General features: G+C 49.7%; 9 protein-coding genes across 9 annotated transcripts; 4 read left to right on the top strand and 5 right to left on the bottom strand.

Moving 5' to 3' along the window:
• Positions 1-1,501: 1,501 nt before the first annotated feature.
• An08g03540 (hypothetical protein) lies at positions 1,502-1,847 on the bottom strand (the record flags this gene model as incomplete). The annotated part of the gene is made up of 3 exons (XM_059748958.1): positions 1,502-1,619; positions 1,688-1,786; positions 1,840-1,847. 3 exons carry the CDS (start codon positions 1,845-1,847, stop codon positions 1,502-1,504), a joined length of 225 nt encoding a protein of 74 aa, XP_059603974.1.
• A 453-nt stretch (positions 1,848-2,300) lies between these two features.
• An08g03530 (uncharacterized protein) lies at positions 2,301-6,622 on the top strand (the record flags this gene model as incomplete). Its single annotated transcript, XM_001392433.3, has 4 exons — positions 2,301-2,397; positions 2,470-5,444; positions 5,508-6,514; positions 6,583-6,622. 4 exons carry the CDS (start codon positions 2,301-2,303, stop codon positions 6,620-6,622), a joined length of 4,119 nt encoding a protein of 1,372 aa, XP_001392470.1.
• Positions 6,623-8,053: 1,431 nt separating this feature from the next.
• On the bottom strand, positions 8,054-9,526 carry An08g03520 (uncharacterized protein; the record flags this gene model as incomplete). The annotated part of the gene is given in 2 exon segments (XM_059748957.1): positions 8,054-9,073; positions 9,134-9,526. Coding segments are annotated over 2 exon segments (1,413 nt in total).
• Positions 9,527-9,670: 144 nt separating this feature from the next.
• Positions 9,671-11,991, bottom strand: An08g03510 (uncharacterized protein; the record flags this gene model as incomplete). Its single annotated transcript, XM_059748956.1, has 8 exons — positions 9,671-9,917; positions 10,290-10,384; positions 10,418-10,529; positions 10,664-10,701; positions 10,880-10,980; positions 11,135-11,184; positions 11,537-11,862; positions 11,926-11,991. The coding sequence occupies 8 exons, from the start codon at positions 11,989-11,991 to the stop codon at positions 9,671-9,673; spliced, it is 1,035 nt and encodes a 344-aa protein (XP_059603972.1).
• Positions 11,992-16,073: 4,082 nt separating this feature from the next.
• Positions 16,074-16,446, top strand: An08g03500 (hypothetical protein; the record flags this gene model as incomplete). Its single annotated transcript, XM_059748955.1, has 3 exons — positions 16,074-16,191; positions 16,271-16,333; positions 16,367-16,446. 3 exons carry the CDS (start codon positions 16,074-16,076, stop codon positions 16,444-16,446), a joined length of 261 nt encoding a protein of 86 aa, XP_059603971.1.
• A 394-nt stretch (positions 16,447-16,840) lies between these two features.
• On the bottom strand, positions 16,841-17,286 carry An08g03493 (hypothetical protein; the record flags this gene model as incomplete). The annotated part of the gene is made up of 2 exons (XM_001392429.3): positions 16,841-17,111; positions 17,231-17,286. 2 exons carry the CDS (start codon positions 17,284-17,286, stop codon positions 16,841-16,843), a joined length of 327 nt encoding a protein of 108 aa, XP_001392466.3.
• Positions 17,287-17,674: 388 nt separating this feature from the next.
• Positions 17,675-18,975, bottom strand: An08g03490 (uncharacterized protein; the record flags this gene model as incomplete). The annotated part of the gene is made up of 4 exons (XM_059748954.1): positions 17,675-18,135; positions 18,189-18,556; positions 18,817-18,856; positions 18,936-18,975. The coding sequence occupies 4 exons, from the start codon at positions 18,973-18,975 to the stop codon at positions 17,675-17,677; spliced, it is 909 nt and encodes a 302-aa protein (XP_059603970.1).
• A 401-nt stretch (positions 18,976-19,376) lies between these two features.
• Positions 19,377-21,773, top strand: An08g03480 (uncharacterized protein; the record flags this gene model as incomplete). The annotated part of the gene is made up of 1 exon (XM_001392427.3): positions 19,377-21,773. The coding sequence occupies one exon, from the start codon at positions 19,377-19,379 to the stop codon at positions 21,771-21,773; it is 2,397 nt and encodes a 798-aa protein (XP_001392464.1).
• A 355-nt stretch (positions 21,774-22,128) lies between these two features.
• Positions 22,129-25,737, top strand: An08g03470 (uncharacterized protein; the record flags this gene model as incomplete). Its single annotated transcript, XM_059748953.1, has 14 exons — positions 22,129-22,477; positions 22,677-23,052; positions 23,106-23,505; positions 23,681-23,740; positions 23,786-24,143; positions 24,199-24,295; positions 24,345-24,434; positions 24,484-24,673; positions 24,726-24,760; positions 24,813-24,894; positions 24,951-25,062; positions 25,113-25,314; positions 25,374-25,412; positions 25,482-25,737. 14 exons carry the CDS (start codon positions 22,129-22,131, stop codon positions 25,735-25,737), a joined length of 2,646 nt encoding a protein of 881 aa, XP_059603969.1.
• Between the last annotated feature and the right edge of the window lie 356 nt (positions 25,738-26,093).

Genomic DNA, 26,093 nt, shown 5'->3' with positions numbered 1-26,093 from the left:
CAGCCGTTGACCACACAGTTCGTCATTGACAATGCCAAAAGAAGAGGGGTGATCTTCATTCATTAAGGTGAGGACATACCCAGGTCAGTTGCTTCTTCCGTACATCTGGAAACAGCTTACAGTAAGCGTCGGATTGATAAATGTGAGACAAAGCCTATTGAGGGAAGGTCTTGCAGTCGGACTGACAGGCTGGGAGCCAAGCTGCAATGAAATTCCCCCGAGCCAGACCCTGTTGGTCTCCAAGTATGGTAAGTTTGGTTTAGTGACAAGTTTAATGGACCATTCCCTCGGATTGCTTTTCGCCTTGAAGCTCCCCTGGGACGGGAAGTGTGTCATTCATAGGCGATGTGAATGATCGGGTCAGATTTGGGTAATATGTACTGTAGCGATGCAATAGCCGGGGGATACCTTTCAAGCGGCATTTATCTAGTCGGTCTGAAATTTTGTGCGTTTTTTCCCTGATGTTCTTCTGCTTCTCTCCCCACATCTCTAGTTAGTAGTTCACTACTAGGTAGGTTGCTGCTATATTATTGTTGTACTCGTCTTCGTATTGGCTGAATGTCTATTTTGCTTTGGGCCTACTAATTGTGAGTATTATATTAGGTATTGTTTTTTATTTTACTTTTCTGGGACTGAGTAAGTATTATTACCTTGCTACAAGCTAGTTACTACTGGATGCTTGCTGCACTGCTGCTCACCACTCTCACTGCTGCTGCTGCTGCCACTAATAGTAGACTAACTCAACTTCTGTCTCTTGTCTCTCTCTCTCTCTCTCTCTCTCTCCCTCCTCCTCCTCTTCCTCTTCCTCTTTACCTTCACCTCATCCTCTTTCTTCCTTCTTCCTTCCCCTCCCCTCTTCCCTTATCTCTTCTTCTTTCTTCACCATCCCTCTCCTTTGGATTAATCTTTCTCTCTAACCCCCCTCCCTCTTTCCTCTCATCGCTCCTGATCATTCCTTCAGGTCGACGATCACGCCTCCTTGTCTCAATCACTTGGCTTATCTGTCATTCTCTCTCTGTCAGATATCGCTTTGCCCTGGTGTGTCCTTTTTGGAACTACCACGTCCAAGAGAATCGTATCAGTAATTCTCTGGTGGGAGAAACTATTCTTGTGTTCTCCTTCCCGTTTTTTTCAGAATTAAGCGCCAACTCAATAAGCCTTTTTTTTCAATTCAGGACTGAGTTGCCCCCCCTTTTCTGCTACTGAGGAGACTCCGTTCTCTTCCGTACCATCAAATCCCACTTCGGCCAAAAAAAAGCCCACCCCCATCGTTGGAAAATTTGCAAATAAAGTCGAACCAAAAAAATTATTCTGTCTATACCTCTCGAGAAATTCTACCCGAAAAAAAAAATTGCAGAAGGGAATCGAAAGGTCCCTCCTTTGACTTGAAGCTTGGGGATTCTCCGCCGGTGGTCGCTTGACGAATGGCAGTTGGGGACGACCGACAGCTCCCATCCGCTTAGTACTCGGTGCTTCCCCCCCTCCTCCTCCCTCTTCCCTCCTAAACCTCAGCTTCCCCCCCGATTCGTCGAGCTTCATCCTCTCTTTCGGTCTCTGCTGTCTCCCGGAGACTGTCGCCAGATCCTCCCTCCGGTGTCCATTTATCGCAATTTTGCTTTCTGTTTGAATATATTGCTTTGGCTTCCTTGACTTGGGGTTCCTTATCCCCCATTCCTGTGAGACTTACCTTCGGTCACCGCTGTCTTTCGCCATATCAACGGGGATTTTCCCACTCCCCGTGCCAAAGAAGAAGTCCGACCGGATTATCTTCAAATCCCTTCCAGAGCTGGACGATCGTTTTTACTAAAGAAAGAGGTAAGAGCAATTGAAGATACATACCTTCCCATCCCCAATCTTCGTGGGTCTCCTGATCTGGGTCCCTCCCTATTGCCTCCCCGCCATTTGCCTCGCTTCCTTCCAATTTGTACCTTGGTTGATGTCACTTGTTGTATGGGGTAAATCGCAGCTTCCCTTGCCCACAACATTCCCCTCCCGCTCTCTTCCCGTAGCCACCCCCACGATGTCTTGAACCCCCCTCCCTTATCTTCCTTTTCGTTCTTGACCCCTCGCTACTTGCTTCTTGTCCTTTTCACCCTTACTGACCGATCGTTCTCCCTCAGTATACTGCAAGTTCACCTCTCGTTGTTTCAGACTGCCTCCGATCGGCCTTCCTATATCGCAACCCACGACGAGTGTGACTTCCGTCATTTCCAACATTCTCTACTCCCTCCGAAGCGGACCTTTTTGATCCCATACACTTGCCTGTATACCTAATACCCGTCGATCTTACGTCTGAAAAGATGGATCAGCAGGGTCAATCCGGGGTTCCCGGCCCCGCGGGGCGCAAGCTCCATATCGCCCACAGAAGAAGCCCGTCTGAACTGACCCCTCTCATGAGTAAGTGAATGCCGGCCCCATATCTGTGTAACATATCTTCTGTGAATCGATTACTGACGATGGTGGGAACAGTGGAGCAACTCGCTATTCAGCAACAGATTGAGCTTCTTCAACAGCAACAGCAGCAAATTGCAGCTACACATCAGCAGTACGTCAACATGGGATTGTTACAACCACAACAGCTTGGCCAGGTTTCGGCATTCTCGCCTTCTCTTCAAGGTGGTGCTTCCATGGGAGGCGTTTCCCCTCAGTTGAATGCATTCCAATTCCCACAAATCGCTCAACAGCAGCTTGGCGTGCCGATGAACACCTCAACCCAACACTCGCACCGGCGCAATCAGTCTGCCCTGCCCGGTCTCGGCATGGGTCCCCCTCCCGCCCCGTCCTCGGGAGCTTCGGGCTATACCGACTACAGCCAGCAGCAACAGGGTCACCAACCCAAGAATGAGAACGGCGGCCATGGGCGCGGACGAGGCGGTCCTCCCGGTGGTGGCCACCAGCGGCGTCACTCGCTTGCGCTTCCTGAAGCCAAGAAGGCCGCGGAACTGGCCCAGCAGAAGCGGACGGCCTCCGGCTTCCAGTTCCCCGCACCCAGTACCCCTGGCGACTCTGATACCACTCCGGGCGCTGACGATAAATCAACCCCTACCTCGCAGACCCCACAAGGCTTGGGCCTTCACCGAGCCGGTAACATTCGGGCGGGTGGTCATGGTCGCAGTCAATCCATGGCTGTGGGTGGAAACCGCGGTTCTTTGTCTGGTCGCGGTGCTGGCGGCTTCCAATTCCCTCAAGCTAGCGAAGGCGAGAATCAGCGTCGCGGCAGCCAACCGGGTCACGCACGGTCTTCGTCCAGAAACTTTGATGGTAATTGGCGGCAGCCCAACAACCAAAATCAGGGCCAGGATCAGCCCAAGAGCTTCGGTCAACAGAGCGGAGGTTTCCAGCCTGGCCACCGTGCCCGTGCATCAATGAACCAGTCCATTGGCTCCATTGGATCTTTCCAGTACCCGCAACAGCCCCAGCTCATTCAGCTGCCCCAAGGTCAGGTGGTCATGGCCCCACCACAGATGTTTGGCGGTGGTCAGCAACTCAACCCTCTCCAGCTTGCACAGCTTCAAGCCCTGCAGCAGAATGGACAGCTGAACGGCCAAGGTTTTGGTCTTCAAGCTAGTCAACATGCCCCGCCACAGCTGTCTGCCCAGCAGCAGCAACAACAGCAGCAGCAGCAGCGCAAGACCCTCTTCACTCCTTATTTGCCCCAGGCAAACCTGCCTGCGCTGCTGAGCAATGGCCAATTGGTTGCTGGTATTCTGCGCGTGAACAAGAAGAACCGTTCCGATGCCTACGTAACCACTCCAGACCTGGACGCAGATATTTTCATCTGTGGTAGCAAAGATCGTAACCGTGCCCTTGAAGGTGACTTTGTTGCCGTTGAGCTGCTGGATGTGGACGAAGTGTGGTCGCAGAAGAAAGAGAAGGAGGAGAAAAAGAAGCGCAAGGATATTACGGAGGCTCGTGCCGGCAGCAGTGCTGGGGGTGACAAGCTGTCTCGGTCTGACTCTGGCACCAACGGAGACCGTCAGGAGGTCGGACCGGATGGTAGCATTCGTCGCCGTGGCAGTCTTCGCCAGCGGCCCACCCAGAAGAAGAACGACGATGTCGAAGTCGAAGGTCAGAGCCTTCTCTTGGTTGAAGAAGACGAAATCAGTGACGAGCAGAAGCCACTGTATGCGGGCCACATCGTGGCTGTTATCGAGCGCATTGCGGGGCAGATGTTCTCGGGAACACTTGGTCTCCTCCGTCCCAGTAGCCAGGCGACGAAGGAGAAGCAGGAGGCCGAGCGGCTGGCCAGAGATGGTGGCCACGGCCGTCAGCAACAGGAACGCCAGCAGGACAAGCCTAAGATCGTGTGGTTCAAGCCTACTGACAAGCGTGTTCCTTTGATTGCTATCCCAACAGAGCAGGCTCCTCGGGATTTCGTTGAGAAGCACCAAGAGTACGCCAACCGCATCTTCGTTGCATGCATCAAGCGGTGGCCGATCACTTCCCTGCACCCCTTTGGTACTCTTGTCGAGCAGCTTGGAGAGATGGGCGACCTGAAGGTGGAGACTGAAGCCCTTCTTCGAGACAACAACTTCGGTTCTGATGAGTTCTCCGATGCCGTGCTCAAGAGCATTGGATGGGATGATTGGTCCGTTTCCAATGAGAACGAGGCTGTCCTGGCCACTCGTCGCGATTTCCGTCAGGAAACTACTTTCACCGTCAACCCCAGCGGTACCAAGGAACTTGACAATGCCTTCCATATCAAGCCTCTTGCCGATGGAAAGGTGGAAGTTGGTATTCACGTCACTGACATTGCCCACTTTGTCAAAGCCAACTCCCTGGTTGACCGTGAGGCCAAGAAGCGGGGAACTGCTGTCTATCTCATGAACCGCCTCGTGAACATGTTACCCACGCGTGTCTCCAATGAGCTTTGCGCTTTGCTCCCCGGCGAAGACCGCTTCACGGTTAGCGTTACGTTCAAAGCTAACCCCGAGACGGGTGCTATCGACGATGATGTCTGGATCGGTAAGTCGATCATCAAGAGCTCCGGTCGACTGAGCTATGATGAGGTCGATGCCGCAATTCAGGGCACCTCTGCCCTCGCTGTCCCTGGCATCACTGCCGACACTCTCAAAGCGTTGTACGCTGTCACGTCAAAGTTCAGAGAAGCAAGGCTCGGCAACCGGGTCTCTCGTATTCCTCCTCTTCGTCTGCTGTATCAGCTGGATGACGAAAATGTGCCCGTTGAGCACAACATCTTCCACTCTTCCCCTGTCCGGGAGCTTGTGGAAGAGCTTAGCTACAAGGCCAACTTCCTAGTAGCTCGCAAATTGGTCACTGCCTTGCCTGACAAGGCCTTCCTGCGTCGCCAGATGTCGCCAAACCCTCGTCGTCTCCACCTCTTTGTTGAGCGGATGAACAAGCTTGGCTACGGTCTGGATGCGACCAGCAGTGGAACTTTGCAGAGCAGTCTCTGCCAAGTCCAGGATGATGACTTGCGTAAGGTCAGTTTTGTTCTTATATCACAAGAGAAAGCTATTGTTTCGGTCTGCTAACAATAAGTGCAGGGTATGGAGACTATTCTGCACAAGGCTATGCAACGTGCGAAGTACTATGTGGCCGGCAGTGTACAGGATGATCAGCGTCAGCATTACACTTTGAACCTGCCAGTGTACACTCATTTCACCAATCCTTTCCGCCGCTACGCAGACATTGTCGTTCATCGCCAGCTGGAAGCCGTCCTGTCTGATGGTGTGGTTGAATTCTCTGATGACTTGGAGTCATTGACCAAGACCGCCGACCTCTGCAACAACAAGAAGGATTCCGCCCACAATGCTCAAGAACAGAGCGTTCACATTGAAGCATGCAGAAGCATGGACAAGGAGCGACAGGAAGTTGGTGGTGACCTCATTAGCGAGGGTATTGTGATCTGTGTATACGAGTCCGCCTTCGACGTTCTCATCCCAGAGTACGGCTTCGAAAAGCGGGTCCACTGCGATCAACTGCCCTTGAAGAAGGCCGAGTATCGCAAGGACACACGTGTGCTGGAACTCTACTGGGAGAAGGGCGTGCCGTCCTCGGCTTATGTTCCTGAGGATGAGCGGCCCAAGCCTGCGAACTCTCGTGCGGCTCAAGCTGCAGCTGCAGCACGTGAAGCAGAAGCTGCCAGAGAACGTGCCCGGGAGCGCGAAGAAGCTATGCGGAGACAGACGGATACCGGCACCATGTCCCATGACGACGTCAATGCTCTATTTGACGACGATGACGATGATGTTTCTGAAGTCACCGAGATGGCTGCAGGCGTGTCACTGAATTCGTCTGCTGACCGTTCGACTCAAAGCATGCCACCTTCGCCCACTCGCAATGGCCATCTTCAGCAGGCGCCTCACCGCACGCGTTCTGACCCGAAGATCGCAACGCTCAGTGGCGATGCTCCTGAAGCTAAACTGACAAACAAGGAGAAATACCTGCGGCTGTTCAAGCTCAGGGAAGAAGATGGAGAATACATCCAGGATGTCACCGAGATGACCCGTGTCCCTATCATCTTGAAGACCGACTTGAGCAAGAGTCCCCCGTAAGTGCTGTCTTCGTTTTTGTTGCGATTCATCATGACTCGTGCGGAAAGCTAACGTGTGCCTGCAGATGCCTCACTATTCGTTCTGTCAACCCCTACGCATTGTAGATGAGCCAGAAATATTCACTTCTTCGGATGTGTTCTATACGTTTGCGAAACAGATCTTGGTCTTTGCTTGGTGGACCATCAGGGTGGTAGTGTGATGGTGTGACCGCACGGCTCGATTGTATCAAACACTGCCTCAAGTGGTTCACGCATGCATAGTCGCCAACCTCTCATTCCTCTGCAGTAGTATGCTTTAATCGACTTAGCGTGTTGTCTTTTTTATCTTATAATTGCTGGAGGCCTTACAAGCCAAACGGTGGTTCTCTTGTTCCGAGTTGTTTTCAGATTAGTCCCGCGATATGGCCTCATGGAGGAAGAGCTCCAAATAACCAATTGTGGAGTATACCGGTCTTCTAGCAAGGCTTTCGGATTTAGGCACGAGCCATTTGGTGGCAGAGAAGATCAGGAGACCGGAGAGTGGATTGATGAGACGAGGTTCTTTATCAACTGCACGGAGGTGAAGTCGGATGCGAGGGTTGCCTCGGAAAATTTGTCTATTCATCCTAGATATTTGCATAGCTCATTACTACCAAGTTGTTTGATCATTTTTGGCACAGGCCAGTAGGTGATACGATGTAGTCCAATTAAGCATGAGACCATAATAGTACCGTCTTAGCATCGTAATTGATCCACATAGCTGCTGTCAGCTCCTATCAACTAAGACTGCTCAAGGCGGAGTGTGCCACCAAGTCCTATCGATCTCAACTAGTGAACAATAGCATACAAGGTAACAACCGCATGCCACGGAAATCCATAATCATAATTAATCGACAGACCCAAACCGAAGTAGAGAAGAGAATGACCATTGAAAGACCCTAAAACAACCAATGAGCAAGCATAATACCTACCAGCTACTACCTAAACATAACCGTGTGAGGTTGAAAATCGCTAAGATAATCTAGTATCTGTTCTATTTTCATTTTATCATAAGCTAGCCAGTCATACCTAGTGTTTTAACAAGGAAATAATTGATCGAAAGGGAAAAAATTGGAAACGTATTTATTGTACTGATCCATCCAATGCACGATCATTGGCCTTAATGTATGGTCATGCTATGTTTGAATATGGCTATGGCTATGCCTATGAAAGCAGCAAAGAAGTGTACGGTACATGCCGTGAGGATATGCAAAAGGGGGAGAAGCCATGCCGGGTAATCTAATCAATGTGATAGAAGAAAGAAGAAGGTATCCATTTCCTTCATTGAAGTTGTTTTCGTTGCACGTGATGACGCTGGAGGTTGTCTTGAATGAATCCAGTCAAGAAATGTAATGCATGTAGTATTTGTGTTCATGAGTGGTTGTGGCTATGTTCGTTTGGGTATTAAACGGTGGTAGTGGTATGGTATATGTAGTGAGGTAGCGGGAAGTGAATAGAAAGAGGGTATTGAGAAGATACAGGCGTGGGTATAAGTAACAGTGGTGGTGGTTATTAAGCTCAGAGTCTGCGAATGCCGATCCGAGGTTTGGCTTTCTTGCCATTCGACGACGAGACTTTGCGTGATCCAAAGATTGGTTTTGATAAGCCCGAGCCGGAGGAGACGGATCTCGATGCTGAGGGGGCAAGGATCGTTGGGGGATTGCTTGGATTAGACGTCCGGATGGCGGGGTCGGTATCTTTCAATCCGGCTAAGGCTCGGGGATTTTCCTTGCCGTCGCCGCTGGCTCGCCTGATGAAGCCTAGCTCGGCAGGATCGGGATCGTCTTCGAAGATCTGGACATCTTCGCGTATCCGGCCTGATGAGTTGATGCCTTTGTCGAGTACGGACAGCTTCGGGGACTTTCTCTGTGGGGAGTGGCCGCGTTCTGGGAGGTCACTAGGGTGGTTTGCTGCGATGTTCTTCTCGGATGCGGACATGCCGTCTATTGTTGTTTCTTCTGTGCCCATGGCGAAGGGATCGTCCACGTCCATGGGCATGGTTAGGACGGAAAGGGGGCGTTTCCCGAAAGCGTTCTTGCGGATGCTAGGTGGTGCGAGTCGGACTGGGGAAGGAGATAGGGAAGGGTCATTCTCTTTACTGGCGTTGGTAGATGTTTCTGATTCACTGTCGGAGACGGTCGTATCAAGGGTAAGGGTGTCATGAGGTTCCTCTGGTTGCTGTGCTTCTTGTTCAATAGGTGTGCTGGGCTGATGCGAATATGCTCGTGAGCTTGAGCTCTCTTCAGCGCTTCTCCGAGTAGTTCGCTTTTTCATAGTGACTGAGGCGATTCTGGCTCCCTTCCGTGGTCGTAGTGAGCGGGACGGTATTTGCTCTTCGGGGATGACTGTGTCGGCGTCTTCGCCTCTTGTTTTCGCCTCGGATACTGCTGACGCTAACTCTGATGGAACGGGAGAGTGGATGGAGGTCATTAGTTTCGCTTGGCGGGCGAATGCATCGTAGTTCTCTTGGAGAAGTGCGCCGGCTGCGGAATTCAGTGCGGAGTCTGGGTTGGGATATATGAGGAGGCAAGAGATTGTCTAAACAACATGTCAGATGAAGATCCGCAATCGTCGACTGTATATGGTAGGGATACATACAATCAAAACGTCCTTCAAGGTCAAGTTGGGCTTCCAGTCCCGCTTCAGTGTATCCACGCAGACCGCACCCGTCGATTCCTCCACATTCGGATGTCATATCCTTGTCCTGAATGTTGCCTTTGGTGGGCTCTTGGGGTAGTCCTCTGGCATCTTCAGGTGCAACCGCCATAAGCCCTGCGAGTATGGTGTACCCTGTGGCCCGGCCAGGAGAGTGGTGAGCTGTGTTAAGTCGTCCCCGGCAGAGGCATCGTCGGAGGGAAAGAGATAGTTGGGAGGAAGTTCTTCGTGCAACGCTGCATGGTCCGCTGCGAGACGTCGTAGAGATGATACCTGTAGGGGAAACACGAGGATGTCAGACGGTCGTCGCTCAATCGGGAAAAATTCAATTGGCATCAAATAGCAAGGTAACTTACCATACTGGCTAATTGACGTCGACCTCAAATTTGAGGCCGAAGGTGTTGCGTTGCTAGCAGAGGTTAGGTTCGTTTGGAACCAATTGTTGTGCCGTGGTCTGTTCGTCCAGCTGCCCCTGTCGATCTAGGCGAGTGACACGGACGAGAATCCCTTTGTGGACCGTGAGAGCTCGGCAGAACGATAGATGATTCGCAGCAAGGTGGATGATGATGGCTCGGTCCCGATCCGTTGCCCCCGACGGCCGCTTGTTGTTCTTTGTTTTGATGAGGTGAAGCGCTGGCGACTAGTCCACATCGGGTAAGGAAACAGCGCGCGTGGATCAGTCACGTGTATTCGCGTCTGAATTGCGCGTTTTAGGAAATGTAATGAGCTGCTTGCAGCATAGCCGCCCGATAACTAACTAACTAGTTAACTAGTTATAACGTATTGTTCACCACCATGCTGGAGCATCGAGAAAGGGCAGCAGATTTGAGCAGCGTGTTTAGCAGATGGGAACTGCCACTGTAGCCTGTCTGTTAGCTAAAGGAAACTGGCGGATCTGGCCCAACAAGGTAACAGGCAAGAAGAAGAGGCAAGGTCGGTTTTGAACCCGAAGCTAGGGGCAGAGGAAAACTAGCTTCGATCACCTCGTTGTATACAGCACCATCTCCCCAGGGCACTTTCAGTAATGCAATGCCTGTTGAAGCGTTCATCGTAGCCAAGCGCTTCACCTGATCCTGTGCCGCCTACATGGCCTTCCTACCCTGCTATATCTCCTATGTCGGGGAACTCGATCATCCAGATAACCACAAATCTAGTCCTATATCTTGATACCGTGACAGTAACCGCTTGCTCGTGCTTCTTTTATATAGTTCCACTTCCCTCTCTCACATCCTGAAAGACAGGCAGAGTACACCTAGAGTATACACCCGTCTTTGCTTTATCTGTAGCTACTATGAGTGATGTAACTTCGCAAGCCATTGTGGTATAGTTCCTTTTTAAGCTAAACAACCGTATACAACTATCTTTGGACCGTCTCATGGTAATAGTAGCACAGGACTATTCACCTGATTACATATTCGAGACTTCCACTATAAGCTAATGCTTCAAAGGTGAAAGGAATAGACACCAAGGTACCAAGGTCGCTGGGTGGCCTGAGGGCTTGGTTCCAGCAACTACGTGCAATGCATAATAGGTTCTAAGCATCTGAAAGTCCATCTTTCGAGGCCATGTTGGTCTATTGGAGCAGAAATAGAGGTCACTGAAGTTGAACGTGAGCCAAACTTCAGGCCCAGGAAGTGACTAATGAATGCTTCAGGGGTGCAGTAGTATGACAAAGCACGTGAGACTTACAATATGGAAACGCGGCCGTTTAGAGGCCTCGATAACGGTTGGTTTCGGAATGACATTTAGAATAGTTCCCTTCAGGGTGGCGCAAGACTTGTTGTCAATGCCTAGATCTGGGGTTAGTGGATAGGCTCAAGCCCTCACCATGAACGGTAGGTCCCATAATTGACGCTCTATGTCCGACTCAGGATCTGGGGTTTAACGTCTTAGGTCGATTGCTTGCTCTCCCTTCAGATTAAGCTCGCACTACTTCAGGCTTACAAGTGGTTGGATTTGAAATGAAAGGGGCAGTCTCGGCATTCCAGAAATCCCTGTGTAATGTGTGTATTTACCATGTCCTCATTAAACGATTAAAAATTACTAGAGAAATGAAATCTTATGTGCGCCGCAGTTATGAATCTCTGGTGAACACGCGGTGAACCTTTGAAAGGAAGATCCAAAACAGAATAAAAGCCTTCCCAGCAATGTTACATATGTCAGAAGAAGAAAATCCGCAGAACATCCATCCCCTTTGATTTCATAGCGCCTCTTTCTTGCGGCTTAGACTGGATGGAAGGTTCGATCACCATGGGTATCTGCTGTTCCCCACCAGAGTGGGGTGTGTGACGGTCGAGACTCGACTCCATCTAAGGGCAAGGAAGAGCACTTGCGCTCTTCATTTACAGAAAAGCGGCGAGGGCAGCACCAGCCACGACGGAAAGACCGACGGGGCCAGCGGTAGCGAGAGGGACACCAGCGCCAGAAGAGGTGCTGGAGCTGGAGCTGGAACCGCTCTTGGACGAAGAGTCACTGGTGGAGGTGGAAGAGTCGGAGCTGGAGGTCTTGGTGGAGGTCTTGGTGGAAGTGGAAGCAGAGGCGCTGGCCGACTTCGCGAAGGAAGAGGGAACACCGCTAGATCCAATGAGGACGCTGGAAGCACCAGCAGGCAGAGAGCCCTGAGTGGGGATCACAGGGGAAGAGGTGACAGCAGCGGAGGGCTGACCCTGGGGCTAGGGTTATGTTAGCAGGTTGTTCTCTGACATGAGGACCAACTATCAAAAGAATATTCTTACCACAGCAACGGAGGACTGAGCAGCGGCCAGAGCCGAGAAAGCGACGAGGAGGATGGAAGAACGCATCTTGCTAGCGAGTGATAATCGAGATCGGAGTGCTCGGTTGTAGATTGAAGAAGTGGATCGTGCGGAGGTGATCGGTAGACTAGCGAGTGTCTTTGATGAAGTGAAGAGGTGAAGCGAAAGTTGTTGAGGTTCGTGAAACGACCGTGGGGGATGCTTTATATCACTTGAGGAAGAAGGGAAAGGGACGCAGTGGTTGACAGGCGCAGGGGCATCCTTTAAATAGAGTAAAGCAGGGGGAGTGGAAAGAGAGGATTCGAGCCAAAAAATTATAAATTAGGAATAAAAAAATAATAATAAAATTAAGACAAAAAGCAATTGCAGGACAACAGGTGCCATTCATCCCTCTGCAATCCCCATCAGCCCTGTCTGCACACCTTTCACAACCTCCTCGTCTACACTCCTAGTGGCAATGGGAGGGAAAGGGATCCACCGGGCGAAGGGCAGCATCAGCAGCTCGGTCCGCGTCTCGCATTTTCTGGATGAGTCTGAGTCGCTGCCCGTGGCTGAGAGGGCGGGACGAGCCAGCGTCGAGCGTGCAGGGCGATGCTGGAAAGACCAGTGCCAAGGCGTACTGGAGAGTAAACAATCATCAGATGGCGCAACTCCAGTGCCCCAAGTCGGACTAATTGCAGGCAAAGACGGGCCACTAGTCCAGTTAGTCAGCATTCTGAATGGCCTCCTCCGCAAGAGGGTTGCGTATACCTCTGACTCTTTTTTGCTATTTTTGGGGAGGCCATCGGAACACAGCGTCAGCTGCCGCGATCCACTCCTGCTGCGGGCGCCCCGCCCAATGATGGTCGTGTCCTATAGATCTACACGCCTGGAGCCACCGCGGTTGGTTCGAATAATGTGAATGCAACCTGAGTTCAATCTGGCCCTTGACCAAAGCGGGAAAGAAGAAATTAATGGGGGTGGGAGAAACGCAAAGGAAAATAGAAGCCCAGTCTCTCAATTCCTCTCGTTCATCTGTTTTGAGTTTGATGGACCACTGATCAAATATCTATTAAGGGATATCTCCTGTGTTTGATTCTCATTCTAACCCTGTTTGAGAAGTTTCACGCCTAGACTTAAGAGAGCAAATGGTACAAAATATCTAGTCGAGTAAAACTATAGAGGGAAAAATAGACGTTAGACAGTCACAGCACCACTGAAGGGGCGGGCCTTCACCCTTCCCACTAAATCTTTAGATTACCGGAGTCACCCATCCTTAGGGCCGCTCTGGCATGCGCACCACCGGCCCGCATGGACCAGCCCAATTGGCAAATTGAGAAATTGAGAAGAAAAAAAAAAAAGGCAAAGAGACTATTCAAGTTTTAACGCACGAAGCATGCCTGCCACCGCATGAATGCCTTGTCCTATCCTGTCTTGTTCTTGCCCAGCCACGCATTCAAAGCTTGTCATACGAGGCAGTACATCCGACCAGTCTAGCCTTCCACGGCCGTCAGGCACGCCACTTCGAAGAAGAACAACAACAACAGCTGACGGGTTTTACCGACAAACAAGTTGGTGAGATGGCTTGTAGTAAAGATACTGTAGCAACGGCAATACTTAACCGATAACAAGCCTCCATTACTGCCAGATCCTGCTTGTCCACGTAACAAACCATCAAAAGACGCATCATCCATCCATCCCAATCTCACAATCGATACCTGACGTAAGATCATGACGAGCCCTTCGGCACCACCGCACAATAGAACGTGATTTGACCCCTGCATGGCTCGTCCATTAAGAACTTCTACACACCTTTCATTCTCGGCCGTCTTCCGGAGTACAGCCGATCCGGAAAAATAATTAACATCAACCATAAATAAGAGGCACAAGACTAGTTGGTAAATAGTATGGTTGACCTGCAAGATGCCAAGAGGGCAGTTGCTGTCTTGTCCTGTTCCTACATGAGCAAAGCGTACGTATGCAACCGATGCGAGGTGTGCATGGACCTGGGAAGTGTCGATCAATCCTTTCTTTATTATTATTTTCTTCCTTCCTTTTCTTTCTGTCTTTCCCCGGCCTTCCTCCATTTAAGACATGGCACTAGGCCAGACCAGTCTACCGTAAGGTACTGCGGTATCAGGGGTTTTAAATCTCCGGCTCTCAAGAGGGTCTGATACGGACATTTTACTTAATTACCACCCGCATGATGCAAGGGAAAAAGTGCCTCGCACACGTACTCCATACCTATCAACTGGGCAATAATAAACACTGAATTCATCCTCGACTCAACTTTACTTACCTCCCTCCCTCGTACAGGGATGAACATGACGCATGGCAGGCCACAAGGGTTAAGGAAGAAGGAAGGCTTCATTTACAGTAATATCTAGGCGAGGCTAAGAATTCCACCGGGCTTTCTCTCTCTAACCCTGCCAATGCTCAACAGCCCCTCTCTCCATCCCGCCCTTTTGTCTCAATCTTAACCCTCGGACGCCATCTCCATCTCCCCCGTTATTTCGGTCGAGATTGAGACCCTCCCATTGGTGGGGGCGCCACCAAATTGGGCACTGAATGAATACTATTTTATAATGAGAATCAATCAATAAGTAAATGGCGCCAGCCTTTGAACTGTGATGTCCTTTCGGTGAAGACTCACATACACGTTACATAACAGGGTCCATGGCCCGGAGTTTTCCTTTCTTTGTGGTCGCTAAATAGTGCCTGTCTCCCCCGTGAAGGCAGGGGAAAAGAAGCAAAAAGAGACCTATCGTTCTCGGTGTTACGGGGTAAGGCTGTAAGCGGTGGTTGGGTTACGTTGCTTTCCCTCATTATTGACTATTATTGCCCACCAATTCCCCCCGTCATCTAGACTACTAATTAGGCCCAGCCAGCAAAATGCTATTTAGAAAGGACTTGTCATCCTCATGCTTGCACCTATCGATGACCACTAATAGATCTTCGTATTCATACCCACTTGGAACATCCATCATCTCCATTTCCGTTATTACTTCCATGACCATTGGATAATGCGTCATTAACCACTATTGGATATTAGATCCAGACAAACCACTGTACGGAGTAGAGGTCTACGTTTACCCTCCATGTCACCGTGATATGTCTTACATTCAGGCCAGTCAGAAGGCCTGACCTTATGTGTGGTTGTGTTGTTATCCTGCCCTTTCTCCGTGTCTTGCTTTAGACGTGCGCTTGTTTCTCTTCCCAACTAATCAAACCATCAACTTACCCCACCACCTCTCCTCGTTTACGAACTGCTAAAAAAACAAGTAAAATGACCCCCTATTGGACATGTTTCTCACTTCCCGTCTTTAATGACTCTATTATCTGGTATAAGCCAAGACGGGCTGAAAGTTTGCGACACAGCGCCTTAAATAGAACCGGATGGAAAGTCCAAGATTGAGCACTGGAGTGTGTCAGGCAAGAGGGGGCCGAATTGCCTCACCACTTCCAGAATCATTATGAATGAGCAGATACTTACCCTCCCACTGCGACGGATGATTGACCTAACTATAAAATGCATGCGGAACATCATTCGCTGACTTACAATTCAATGATCTACTGACTCTTGCGTGGCCTTGCTCTCGTCACCTGCAGGACTAAAGCTGAACGGATGACTGAAATCAGAAAGTGAAGGCCGGTGACACCTACCACGAGTCCGAAGACTATTTACTGCTTTTACTCAATACCTACTTTGTCCACATCTACCAGACTGCACAACTACTTACCCTACCAGCAAGCAGCATCAACACAACATCAATTGTCGACGTTTGTCTACACCGATTACCCTACCCCATTGGTCTGCCGCGTCATCCCGCGCAAACTACTATATAAATCGGAAGGGGGAGAATTCTGCCACATCCAAGTCCGGACATAATTCCCGAAATCATTATTGATGACGATGCTCAACGCTCAAGAGATGACGATGTGGATGACAAGATCGATGGATGGACGCGTCGACATGTACGCGACTACTTGACACACATTTTTGACTTACATGCCATCGCGTGTGCAGCGCATCTTCTGAATGAATGCCTACACCATTTCACTCCATCCCATCACAGCCACTTTATCTTGGATTCCGGGGCTAAAACGGGCCGTTCGACGGATGGACAACATTCCAGTCAAGATGGCGGATAATGGTCCGCGGAAGCTGGGGACGCAAAGAACGTGTTAATCTTATTGAAGAATTCTATATGACAGGGTTGGATATGCTGGATGTCATGGATGGATTTGATGACGATATATGCGTTGCAGGTTGGTATTCCCGTGTTGAGGGAGCGTTTCTGGGCTATCCCACTTTCTTGCTCAAAGCGTAGAGAAATCCCGCAGGTAGGTAAGAGTGAAGAGGCTGATAACCTGGCCGTCACAGTCAAGGAAATTGACGTGTCCGTGGTAGGTATTGTGTAGACCTAAACCTGTTCATTTCCAGCATCTTCTCTGCCCCCGCCACTTTCGAGCGCTGCTCTGCGACAACTCGATTCGTTCAGCCAAAGATGCCTCAATGACTGACTGTACCATGCTCGCCCTTATACCGTCCCGATATTCCACACCTAGACTCAGTAGTAAGTCACCAAGCCAAACAAGCACAGGGTTTGATATCAAGCCTTGTAAACCCATAAACACCCATTTCAATATACACCTCCAATACCACAAGCAATTGTATCAATCAAATATCTTTTCATTTCGAACCCATCAATCAATCAGTTAGTCAAAACGTACATGTATAATACACCCATCCCACAACCAAATCCCAACCAACCAACCAACCAACCCAATCCCCTCCTTCACTCATTCCTTAATAGGAACCTCCCCCTTCATCCAATCCGCAAACTCCTTTCTCTTAGCCTACCAACACATCAGCATACACACACTTATCCCACAACCCCAATTCCACAAAATACTATCATGGAGAGGTAAAACTCACCCTAACATCCCAAAACCCATACCGCTCCTCCAACCTCAGATACGGATTCCTACCACCACCCTCGCGCTCAATCTGACCCGCCCATTCACTCCAACTAATCGGCTTGAGTTTTTCTGCGCCGAGGACAAGCCCGGCCGAGACGAGGACTAGTGATGCGAGGGCCTCGATGACAATGTCGAGCGGGAGAGCGGTGCCTGCTATGCTTGCTGTGTTGCTGTAAAGGAGGGTGTGTTCGTAGGCGGAGTAGCCTCTATATATTGATATGTATTTTGTTAGCTAGGGCAGTTCTTCTTCAATGTGATTGTGATTTGATCTGATATGGTGTGGTGTGGAGGGATCGATGTAGGTGGGTAAGGTGTTGCAACGTACGCATGGGCGAGCAGGACGAGGCCGAAGAATGTGATGATGCGGGAGAAGAATCCCATCTTTTTTCTCTTTCTTCTTTTTTTCCCTTTCTTTCGCGATATTCTGAGGGATCGGGAATGAATGAGTAACTAGAAGGGTCTTGGTGTTGGATGGGGGGCCCGTGGTTGAGATCGGCTCGCTGGTGATCTTGGAGTCTATCAGTAGCTTGCTTACCTAGTTGGTTAGTTAGCTAGCTGTATGTAATCTGCGTACTGGGTTCTACGGTAGACCAATTGTACCTCTTCTGCACTTGGCAAGGAATTCAGGTCCGGATCACCCACCCCGCCAAAGGCCCAACCAAGTTTTGATTGAATTGGGCAGCACCTCATTTGTTCAGTTCATCCCACTTGGTGTGATTATTTTGTGTGGGTTTGGTGGGATGGAACTACCAATCTACGATGTTATCGACTACATGTGCACCAGTAGTGTATTAATTGGGTATTTATTTTGGTTTTTGGTATTCGTTATGCCGAGGGGTGTCCCCAATCGGCTTGGGTTATTCAAGTTCATGACAGTATATTTCCGTGGGATAGCATCAAATAATCCATCATCACGCCATTTATCTTCATCATTAAACGTTCCGCTTACAGCTTCTGCATGGCAGCCTGTTGGGGTTTCATTAGCATCATCACGACGCCCTAGGTGTTCATCTTTACTTACAACATCGGTGGACTGGACGTGGTCCTCGTCCTCCTCGATCTGAGCCTGGAGCTCATCAAGGGAGACCTTCTCGTCCTCAACGACAAGGTTGATCTGGAGCTTCTTGATACCGTAACCGACGGCAACAAACTTGGAGGCACCCCAGACAAGACCGTCGATCTCAATGGCACGGACGTTGGCCTCCATAGTCTCAATGTCGGTCTCATCATCTGTAGCGAGTTAGAATCATACACAAGATCCAAAAATGGAAGATGGAACATACCCCAAGGCTTAACCTCAAGAGTCACGAGAGACTTGGCAACGGGCTTGGGCTTGGCCTCCTTCTTCTTCCTGTACTCAGCAAGACGAGCCTCACGCTCCTTGACGACCTCGGGGTCCTCCTCCTCCTCGTCGGAGCCGAAGAGGTCCATGTCGTCGTCGTCGTTGGCAGCCTTGGGGTTGGTGGGCAGCTCAGTGGACTCGGGGCCGTAGGCAGTGTAGGGCTTGGAGGCATCGCCGGGGAGAGTGGCGTGCTCAGCCTCGAAAGAGGCGATGTTCTTGTACCAGCGAGCAGCGTGGGGGTACTTCTCGGCGTCAGGGGCACCGGAGAAGGCCTTGAAGGTCACGACATCGGCCTGGGAAGGAGCATCGCTATATTCCAGTTAGCTTCATGCCACCATCATCGCTAGTGATTATATCCATGAACGACGGAAAACAAAAAGCAAAGAAGAATTTTTCCAAGTAATCAGAAACGCGATTGCTCGCAATTGTGTTTAATCTTGCAGCGGGGTCTTAAGCCGCCTCATAAACACGGACCAATTTCTTTTCATCATGCAAACAAGGAAGAATCTTTCACAAGGTACCAATGCTAAGGGGGGAGGGGGGGAAGGATCCCTAAAGGTGTGCCTTACCCAACAATGTAGCTCCTGGTAGCCAGGTAGTTGTTGGCAACTGAGGGGTACCATTAGTTACTGCTGAGAGCAGATTGGAAAGGGAAATGATAAAAAAGAGAGGGAAAATGTGAACATACGGGTGAGGCCGGCTTCGGAAGCGAGATCAGTGAAACCCATTGTGAATGTGTGTTTGGGGGATGTGTGTGGTGAGTAGAAGAAAAGAAGAAGAAAAGGAGGAATAAATAGGAGGGGAAAGGTGTTCTGAAGTATTTTTTCAGCGGAGGGTCCGAGTAGTGAAATTTTTCGGCGGCACCAAGTGAGCCCCTCATTCCGGCCGGTCATGTGACCCCACGGTGACGGAGCTAGCTGGCCCTCTTGGGGGAGCTTCCGCCACTCACCGTCCGCCGTGCGGTGGAGCCTTCGAGAAGCCTCGCGACGCCTGAGAGGCAATCGGCTGGCCGCCTGTCCCGGCGAGGTATATAGGTTTCCCCCAGCTATATCGGGAGCTCGACTGAAGATCTGCAGTGTTGTGCCATTTGTTTTCACACCCAACTGTGCATACGGTCGGTGTTTTGACCATGTCGTCAAGGTTACAACTCGCTCGGGGTCGGCTTCTCCGGCCATCCTCCCTACCGTCATCGAACCGCGTTCTTCAACCTTCTCAAGCATTGCGTCTACTTGCGCGCACCCGGATCGCGAATCTCGCCCGGCACCCGTCCGTCTTGCCTATACGCACTTATGCCAATGGCCGCCCTCATCCTCCCGGAGGCACACATCGCATGAACCTTGGTGGTGAACCAGAAAAGTCAGCCTTGGAACAGTTCGGTGTCGACCTTACAGCCAGGGCTAAGGCAGGCAAGCTGGACCCGGTCATTGGACGTGATGCCGAAATCCATCGCACCATTCAGGTTCTCTCCAGACGAACGAAAAACAACCCCGTTCTGATTGGAGCTGCGGGTACCGGAAAAACTGCGGTCTTGGAGGGTTTGGCACAGAGGATTGTTCAGGGAGACGTTCCAGAGAGCATCAAGGACAAACGTGTTATTGCGCTGGATCTGGGTTCTCTCATTGCTGGTGCTAAGTTCAGAGGTGATTTTGAAGAGCGGTTGAAATCTGTTCTTAAGGAGGTCGAGGATGCGCAAGGGGGTGTAATCCTCTTCATTGATGAGCTTCATACCTTACTTGGCTTGGGAAAGGCGGAAGGCAGTATCGACGCCAGCAACCTTCTGAAACCGGCTTTGTCTCGCGGTGAGCTGCAATGTTGCGGTGCCACGACTTTGAACGAGTACAGGTTGATTGAGAAGGACGTGGCTTTGGCTAGACGCTTCCAGCCTATCCAAGTCGGGGAGCCCTCGGTTGCTGCTACTATATCCATCTTGCGTGGTATCAAGAACAAGTATGAAGTGCACCATGGTGTCCGAATCACGGATGGTGCTTTGGTGGCGGCGGCAACTTACAGCAACCGGTACATCACGGATCGGTTCCTTCCCGATAAGGCGATTGATCTGGTAGACGAGGCGGCGTCCGCCTTGCGACTACAGCAAGAATCGAAGCCCGATGTGATCAGAGAGCTCGACCGCGATATTACCACCATCCAAATTGAGCTCGAGTCGCTTCGCAAGGAGACTGACGTCAGTAGCCGCGAAAGAAGAGATAAACTTCAGGAAGACCTGAAAGTCAAACAAGAAGAAGCGAGGAAATTGACTGAGGTATGGGAGAAGGAGAAAGCAGAAATCGAAGAACTCAAGCGTGCCAAAGAGGAGCTGGAGCGTGCTCGTTTCGAATTGGAGAAAGCTCAAAGAGAAGGAAATTTTGCAAAGGCTGGTGAACTGAGATATGCCACCATTCCGAGTCTCGAAGCCAAGCTGCCTAAAGAGGGCGAAGAGCAAGCCACAAAGGCCCAGACTAGTCTCATTCACGACTCCGTCACCGCTGATGACATTGGAAACGTGGTCTCTCGGACTACTGGCATCCCCGTCAACAAGCTAATGGCCGGTGAGGTGGAGAAACTCATCAAAATGGAAGACACCCTACGCAAATCCGTTCGTGGACAGGACGAGGCTCTCTCCGCAGTTGCAAATGCAGTCCGCATGCAAAGAGCAGGCCTTAGCGGAGAGAATCGACCCCTCGCCTCGTTCATGTTCCTTGGTCCTACGGGTGTTGGCAAGACAGAGCTCTGCAAGAAGATGGCTGAGTTCCTGTTCTCCACGGAGACAGCTGTTGTTCGGTTCGACATGAGCGAATTCCAAGAAAAGCACACTATCAGTCGTTTGATCGGCTCTCCAGCCGGCTATGTTGGATACGATGACGCCGGTCAACTTACAGAGGCCGTGAGGAGGAAGCCCTACGCAGTTCTGCTATTCGATGAATTTGAGAAGGCGCATCGCGACATCTCTGCTTTACTGTTGCAAGTCCTTGATGAGGGGTTCCTCACAGATTCTCAGGGCCATAAGGTTGACTTTAGGAATACTCTGATTGTTCTAACATCGAATCTTGGCGCCGACATTCTTGTAGGTGCCGATCCTTTGCACCCCTACAAGGAAGGTGGCGATAACGAGCTTTCGCCTGAAACCAAAAAGTCGGTTATGGATGTTGTACAGTCGGCCTATCCGCCAGAGTTCCTCAACCGTATCGACGAGTTTATTATTTTCAAGAGGCTGTCCCGCGACGCTCTGAGGGATATTGTTGATATCAGAGTGAAGGAGCTGCAATCACGTCTCGACGACCGCCGAATGACTCTTCAAGTTGACGACGAGATCAAAGACTGGCTTTGCGACAAGGGCTATGATCCTAAATACGGAGCTCGGCCCCTCAACCGCTTGATCGCCAAAGAAATCGGCAACAAGCTGGCTGATAAGATCATCCGCGGCGAAGTCACGTCTGGGCAAACCGCTCGTGTCACGTTCAATGCAGACAAGAGTGGACTTGCAGTAGCAGCAGAAGCCCCGGTGGCGACAGAAACTGAAAGCTCATAAAATGGTTTTCCTTGCTCATGTTGATCTCCTTATCTTTGGGTATTGGCGCTATTGTCTGGAAAAGGTGTTTAGATGATGACCTTGTATGACTTGATCTCTACTCTTACTCATTGTATCATAGCATAATCTCTATTGTATCATATGTGACGACTAAATTGTATATATATTTATGTATTGATCTCAATTACTATAGAATCTCCATTTCGTTGTTTTCCTCCGTGCTCTGATTCCCCGCGCTGTCACTTGATCTGGCTCAGTAATGCCGCTTTGAAGGCGTGTTCTTCCATATCACTCGGCTCATAGGACGCGCCTCTTAGCAGGCACTTCTCAATCTGACAACAACCATCCATGCGTTATGGAGCCACAAACGAAGAGAAAGCGTACGACATATCCCTCACACTTCGAGTCTTTCAATACCTGGTCCAACCATGACGACCGTCCCAAATCGAGGTTTTCAAGCAACTTGCCGCCCACTTCGCAAGAAACACTAAGAGCGAGAGCATCTACCTCCAACGATACTGAGCTTTATCGATCTGGAAGTGGTCTGTTTGAGCACGCCGTCGATGACGAACTTGAACAAGTTGTAGTGGCAGTGGATGTGAGAGATTCGGGTACCGTCGGCTGTTCCTATTATTCTGCGCTGGAAGAGAAGCTATACCTCCTAGGCGATCTACGCTATTCCACTAAGGAGATTATCGACAGTTGTTTGTCTGACCTTCCCCATTCCGTACTTCAGCGGCTAACGAGTTTGAAGTGGTCCTCCAGACGAAGCCTACAGTACTCTTGATATCTCCCCGTGTGGATCTAAACAACCTCCAAGAAAGACCGTGGTCTGAACGAAATAGCGGTTGGTGGAGCATACTTTGCTGTCTTTTTAAAATCGAACATATCTGATATTCGCAGATACTCTCTCCTATGTGCCCTACCAACTTGAAGTCCGTCCATCACAAGAATTCAACTTTTCCAACGCAAAAAACAGATTGATTGCCTTGGATTTATCCTCAAGACATGAGCATCGCATCAAGTTCTTAGTGCCACACAGTGGTTTGGTTGATGGTGAACAAATGGATGCCGAGAATCTGGACCTCACTTTGCAGGAAGGCAAGCTTTTGAATGTGTACGGTTCTGTCGATATGGAAAACACAGTGACAATTGGATGTGCCGGTGTCATCCTCGCTTATTTACAAAGGCGCCGGGCTTCCATGTCGATATCCAACGAAAGAGCCTTGGGAATCCTCAGAGTATCGTCTGTGGAAATGTTCGCTCTAACTGGAACTATGTAAGCCTTCGTCTTCCTAAAAACCGATAAACGACCTATTTACAACGGAGCAGGTTTGTCAACGGCAGAACCTTATTTTCGCTCCAAATTATGGAGTCCGAATCCCACCCCAGTATGGTGAATCATGGCCCAGGAAGGAAATCTACTTCATCAAAAGAAGGGCTATCGGTTTATGGCCTGTTCCAGCGCTTTGCATGTACACCCCAAGGAAGGAACCAACTGAAGCAGATGTTCCTTCGTCCGAGCGTGGAACTTGACGTTATCAACGAGCGGAATTCCTTCATTGGTGTGTATCTTAGGACTGACAATTTTAACCCTTTCGACAAAATGGTCAAAGGCTTGAAGCATATTAAGAACCTCCATTATGTGATGATTAACCTTCGAAAGGGCATCAGTACCGGAAGCGGGAAGATTATGGGATTCAAGGCGACTGTGTGGGCTACTTTGCTGGCCGTATGTCATAACATTCTGACTCTGGTGATGCTCGGCTAATATGGCATAAGTTTTCCTTTTATGGCATCGACATTTACGACGCTTTGCGAGAGACTTCTGGTGGGACTAATCTGGCTTTACATAGCAAGGTTCCAATCAATATCGCTGTTGCAAGAATCAGCTAACCATGTTGCAGGCGCTCCGTGCTTTTGAGGCAGCTCAACTGTACAAAGTCGGCAGAATGATACAAGAAACAGTATGCATAGCACTCATTCCCGATCTTAACCAATCCTGACTATAGAAGGTCGACATTGATAGCTCTGAGGAACAAGGCAGAACAGTTGTGAAGCCTGGAATAGACAGGGACTTAGATCGGATTAAAGACAGATATGACGGCCTGAACAGCCTTTTGAAGCAGGTTGCGATAGAGATAGCAACTACCATCCCCGAGAGTTACGATATAGATGTCAATGTCGTTTACTTCCCGCAACTCGGCTTCAACATTGCAATCCCACTGAATAATGCGCGAGACGCCGCTTACAGAGGCGCCGAAAATGAGTGGGAGCTTATGTTTTTCACAGAAAACAGAGCTTATTTAAAGGACTTCAGGATGAGGGAGATGGATGACAAATTAGGTGACATCTACGGGATAATCTGTGGTTTGTCTTCGGCTCTTAATGCACTTTTGTGGACAACGACCTGATAAGCTAATAGAGAGGGAGATTGAGATTGTTTACGACCTTGCACAAAGGGTACTTCAGTATGAAGAAGTCCTTTTGGAGGCGTCAGATATATGTGGGCAAATAGACAGGTAAAAGATAGGTCTGGACGATTGATGCAGTTATCTCACTTTGTGATAGTCTACTTGCAATGGCTCATGCAGCTAGCTCCTACAAGTTGGTGCGACCTAAGATGGTGCAAGAAGATGTTATCAAGATCAAGGGTGGCAGGTAAGACAGCTGGCGCGCACATGTGCCCAGAAAGCTAATTTAAAAGAAGACATATCCTACAAGAGCTGACAGTCTCGTCTTATGTGCCCAATGATACCTATCTAATTGGCAGAAGAACACAGAGAGAGTCGGTGGAACCAATCTGCACAACACTCAAGCCATACGAGAATGACTGTGAACCAAGCATGCTACTACTTACAGGACCGAATTACTCTGGGAAGAGCGTTTACATGAAGCAGGTGAGCTTCTACTCTGGCACCAATGAAAGCTAGCTGATGAGGTGCTATGCAGGTAGCTCTCATCATCTATCTAGCGCAGGTGGGAAGGTATGCAACACCTGGTCCAAGAAAATCAAAGCCATAATACTCAGCATAATAGCTTTGTCCCAGCTGAAAGCGCAGAACTTGGGATCATCGACAAAATCTTGGTCAAGTCAAACACTCAAGATAGCGTCTCCCAAGTAAGTTGGTGAGCCGTCTATCATACTAAAAATCTAACTTTTTGCACGCAACACAGATACAAAGTACCTTCATGAACGATCTGCAGCAGCTATCATTTGACCTGAAGCAGGTAACCGGCCATAGTCTGCTGTTGATAGATGAGTTCGGTAAAGGCACCAATGAGTATGGTTCGTATACCCACAACCTCGAATGTCTAGCCAGAAGCTGAAACTCTCAGATGGAATCGGACTGGCATGCGGAGTCCTCGAGAACCTACTAAACCGTGAAGATGCTCCCAAAGTCATAGCGGCAACGCATTTTCATGAGATTCTCGCAAACGGATACCTCAAACCCAGACCGCAGTTACAGCTCGGCCACATGGAAGTCCGAGTGCATGAAGAACCCGGTGAAGCTGAAGATCAAATTACTTATCTTTATAAGTATAGCGCCATTCTCTCACTGCACTTATAAGCAGGAAGTACTAAGAGACATGGCATAGTTTTCGCCTAGGACGAAGCGATCAAAGCTTTGGAACAATGTGCGTTCCTTTCCTCTACGGGAGAATCAAGAATCTAAGGACAATTTCTGACTGAACACGACGATACAGATGCGCTGCAATGAACGGAATCAGCCAGACTATCGTCGATCGAGCAAACGAAATTGCCGCACTATCTGCCCGTGGTGAAAATCTGATTGCCGCTTGCGCTGTGCTTTCGGCTCAAGAGACGCAGGCTCTGGAAGATGCAGTAGGATATATGCTATCTGTTTGCTTCTGGTCCTCTGTTGAGATTGCTAACGGGGTCTTGCTTGAAGGACAGATTAGCAAGAGAGTTCCTGTCGTTGGATCTGTCAGAGGCTTGTGATGTTACTAAGTTGGTGAGGGATAGGCTGGAGAAAATGTTCGATGGATCTGGTGCGGGTCCTTAACTGCCACGTTATATATTTTCACCCGTACAGATCATGATGCCGTGAAAGGTCGGAACCTCATGAGAGTCTGCCACACTGGCAACTACTACCACTACCACTAGCACCTGGACGGACTATCCGTCGCTTTCATGGTCTTTATAAGATTGTTCTATACTACTCGGTTACAATTACTGATGGAAGCTAAATCCAGCAAACCCAGGATTGATCAGTCAGACAAAAGTTTGTATCATCGAGTAGAAGATTATCTATATACACACAAAGACCCATTTTCGCACACATTGAACGCCAGTAA

Source organism: Aspergillus niger (genome assembly GCF_000002855.4).
Source record: "Aspergillus niger supercontig An08".
Taxonomy (NCBI): domain Eukaryota; kingdom Fungi; phylum Ascomycota; class Eurotiomycetes; order Eurotiales; family Aspergillaceae; genus Aspergillus; species Aspergillus niger.
This window is presented reverse-complemented; position numbering and strand designations above follow the sequence as displayed.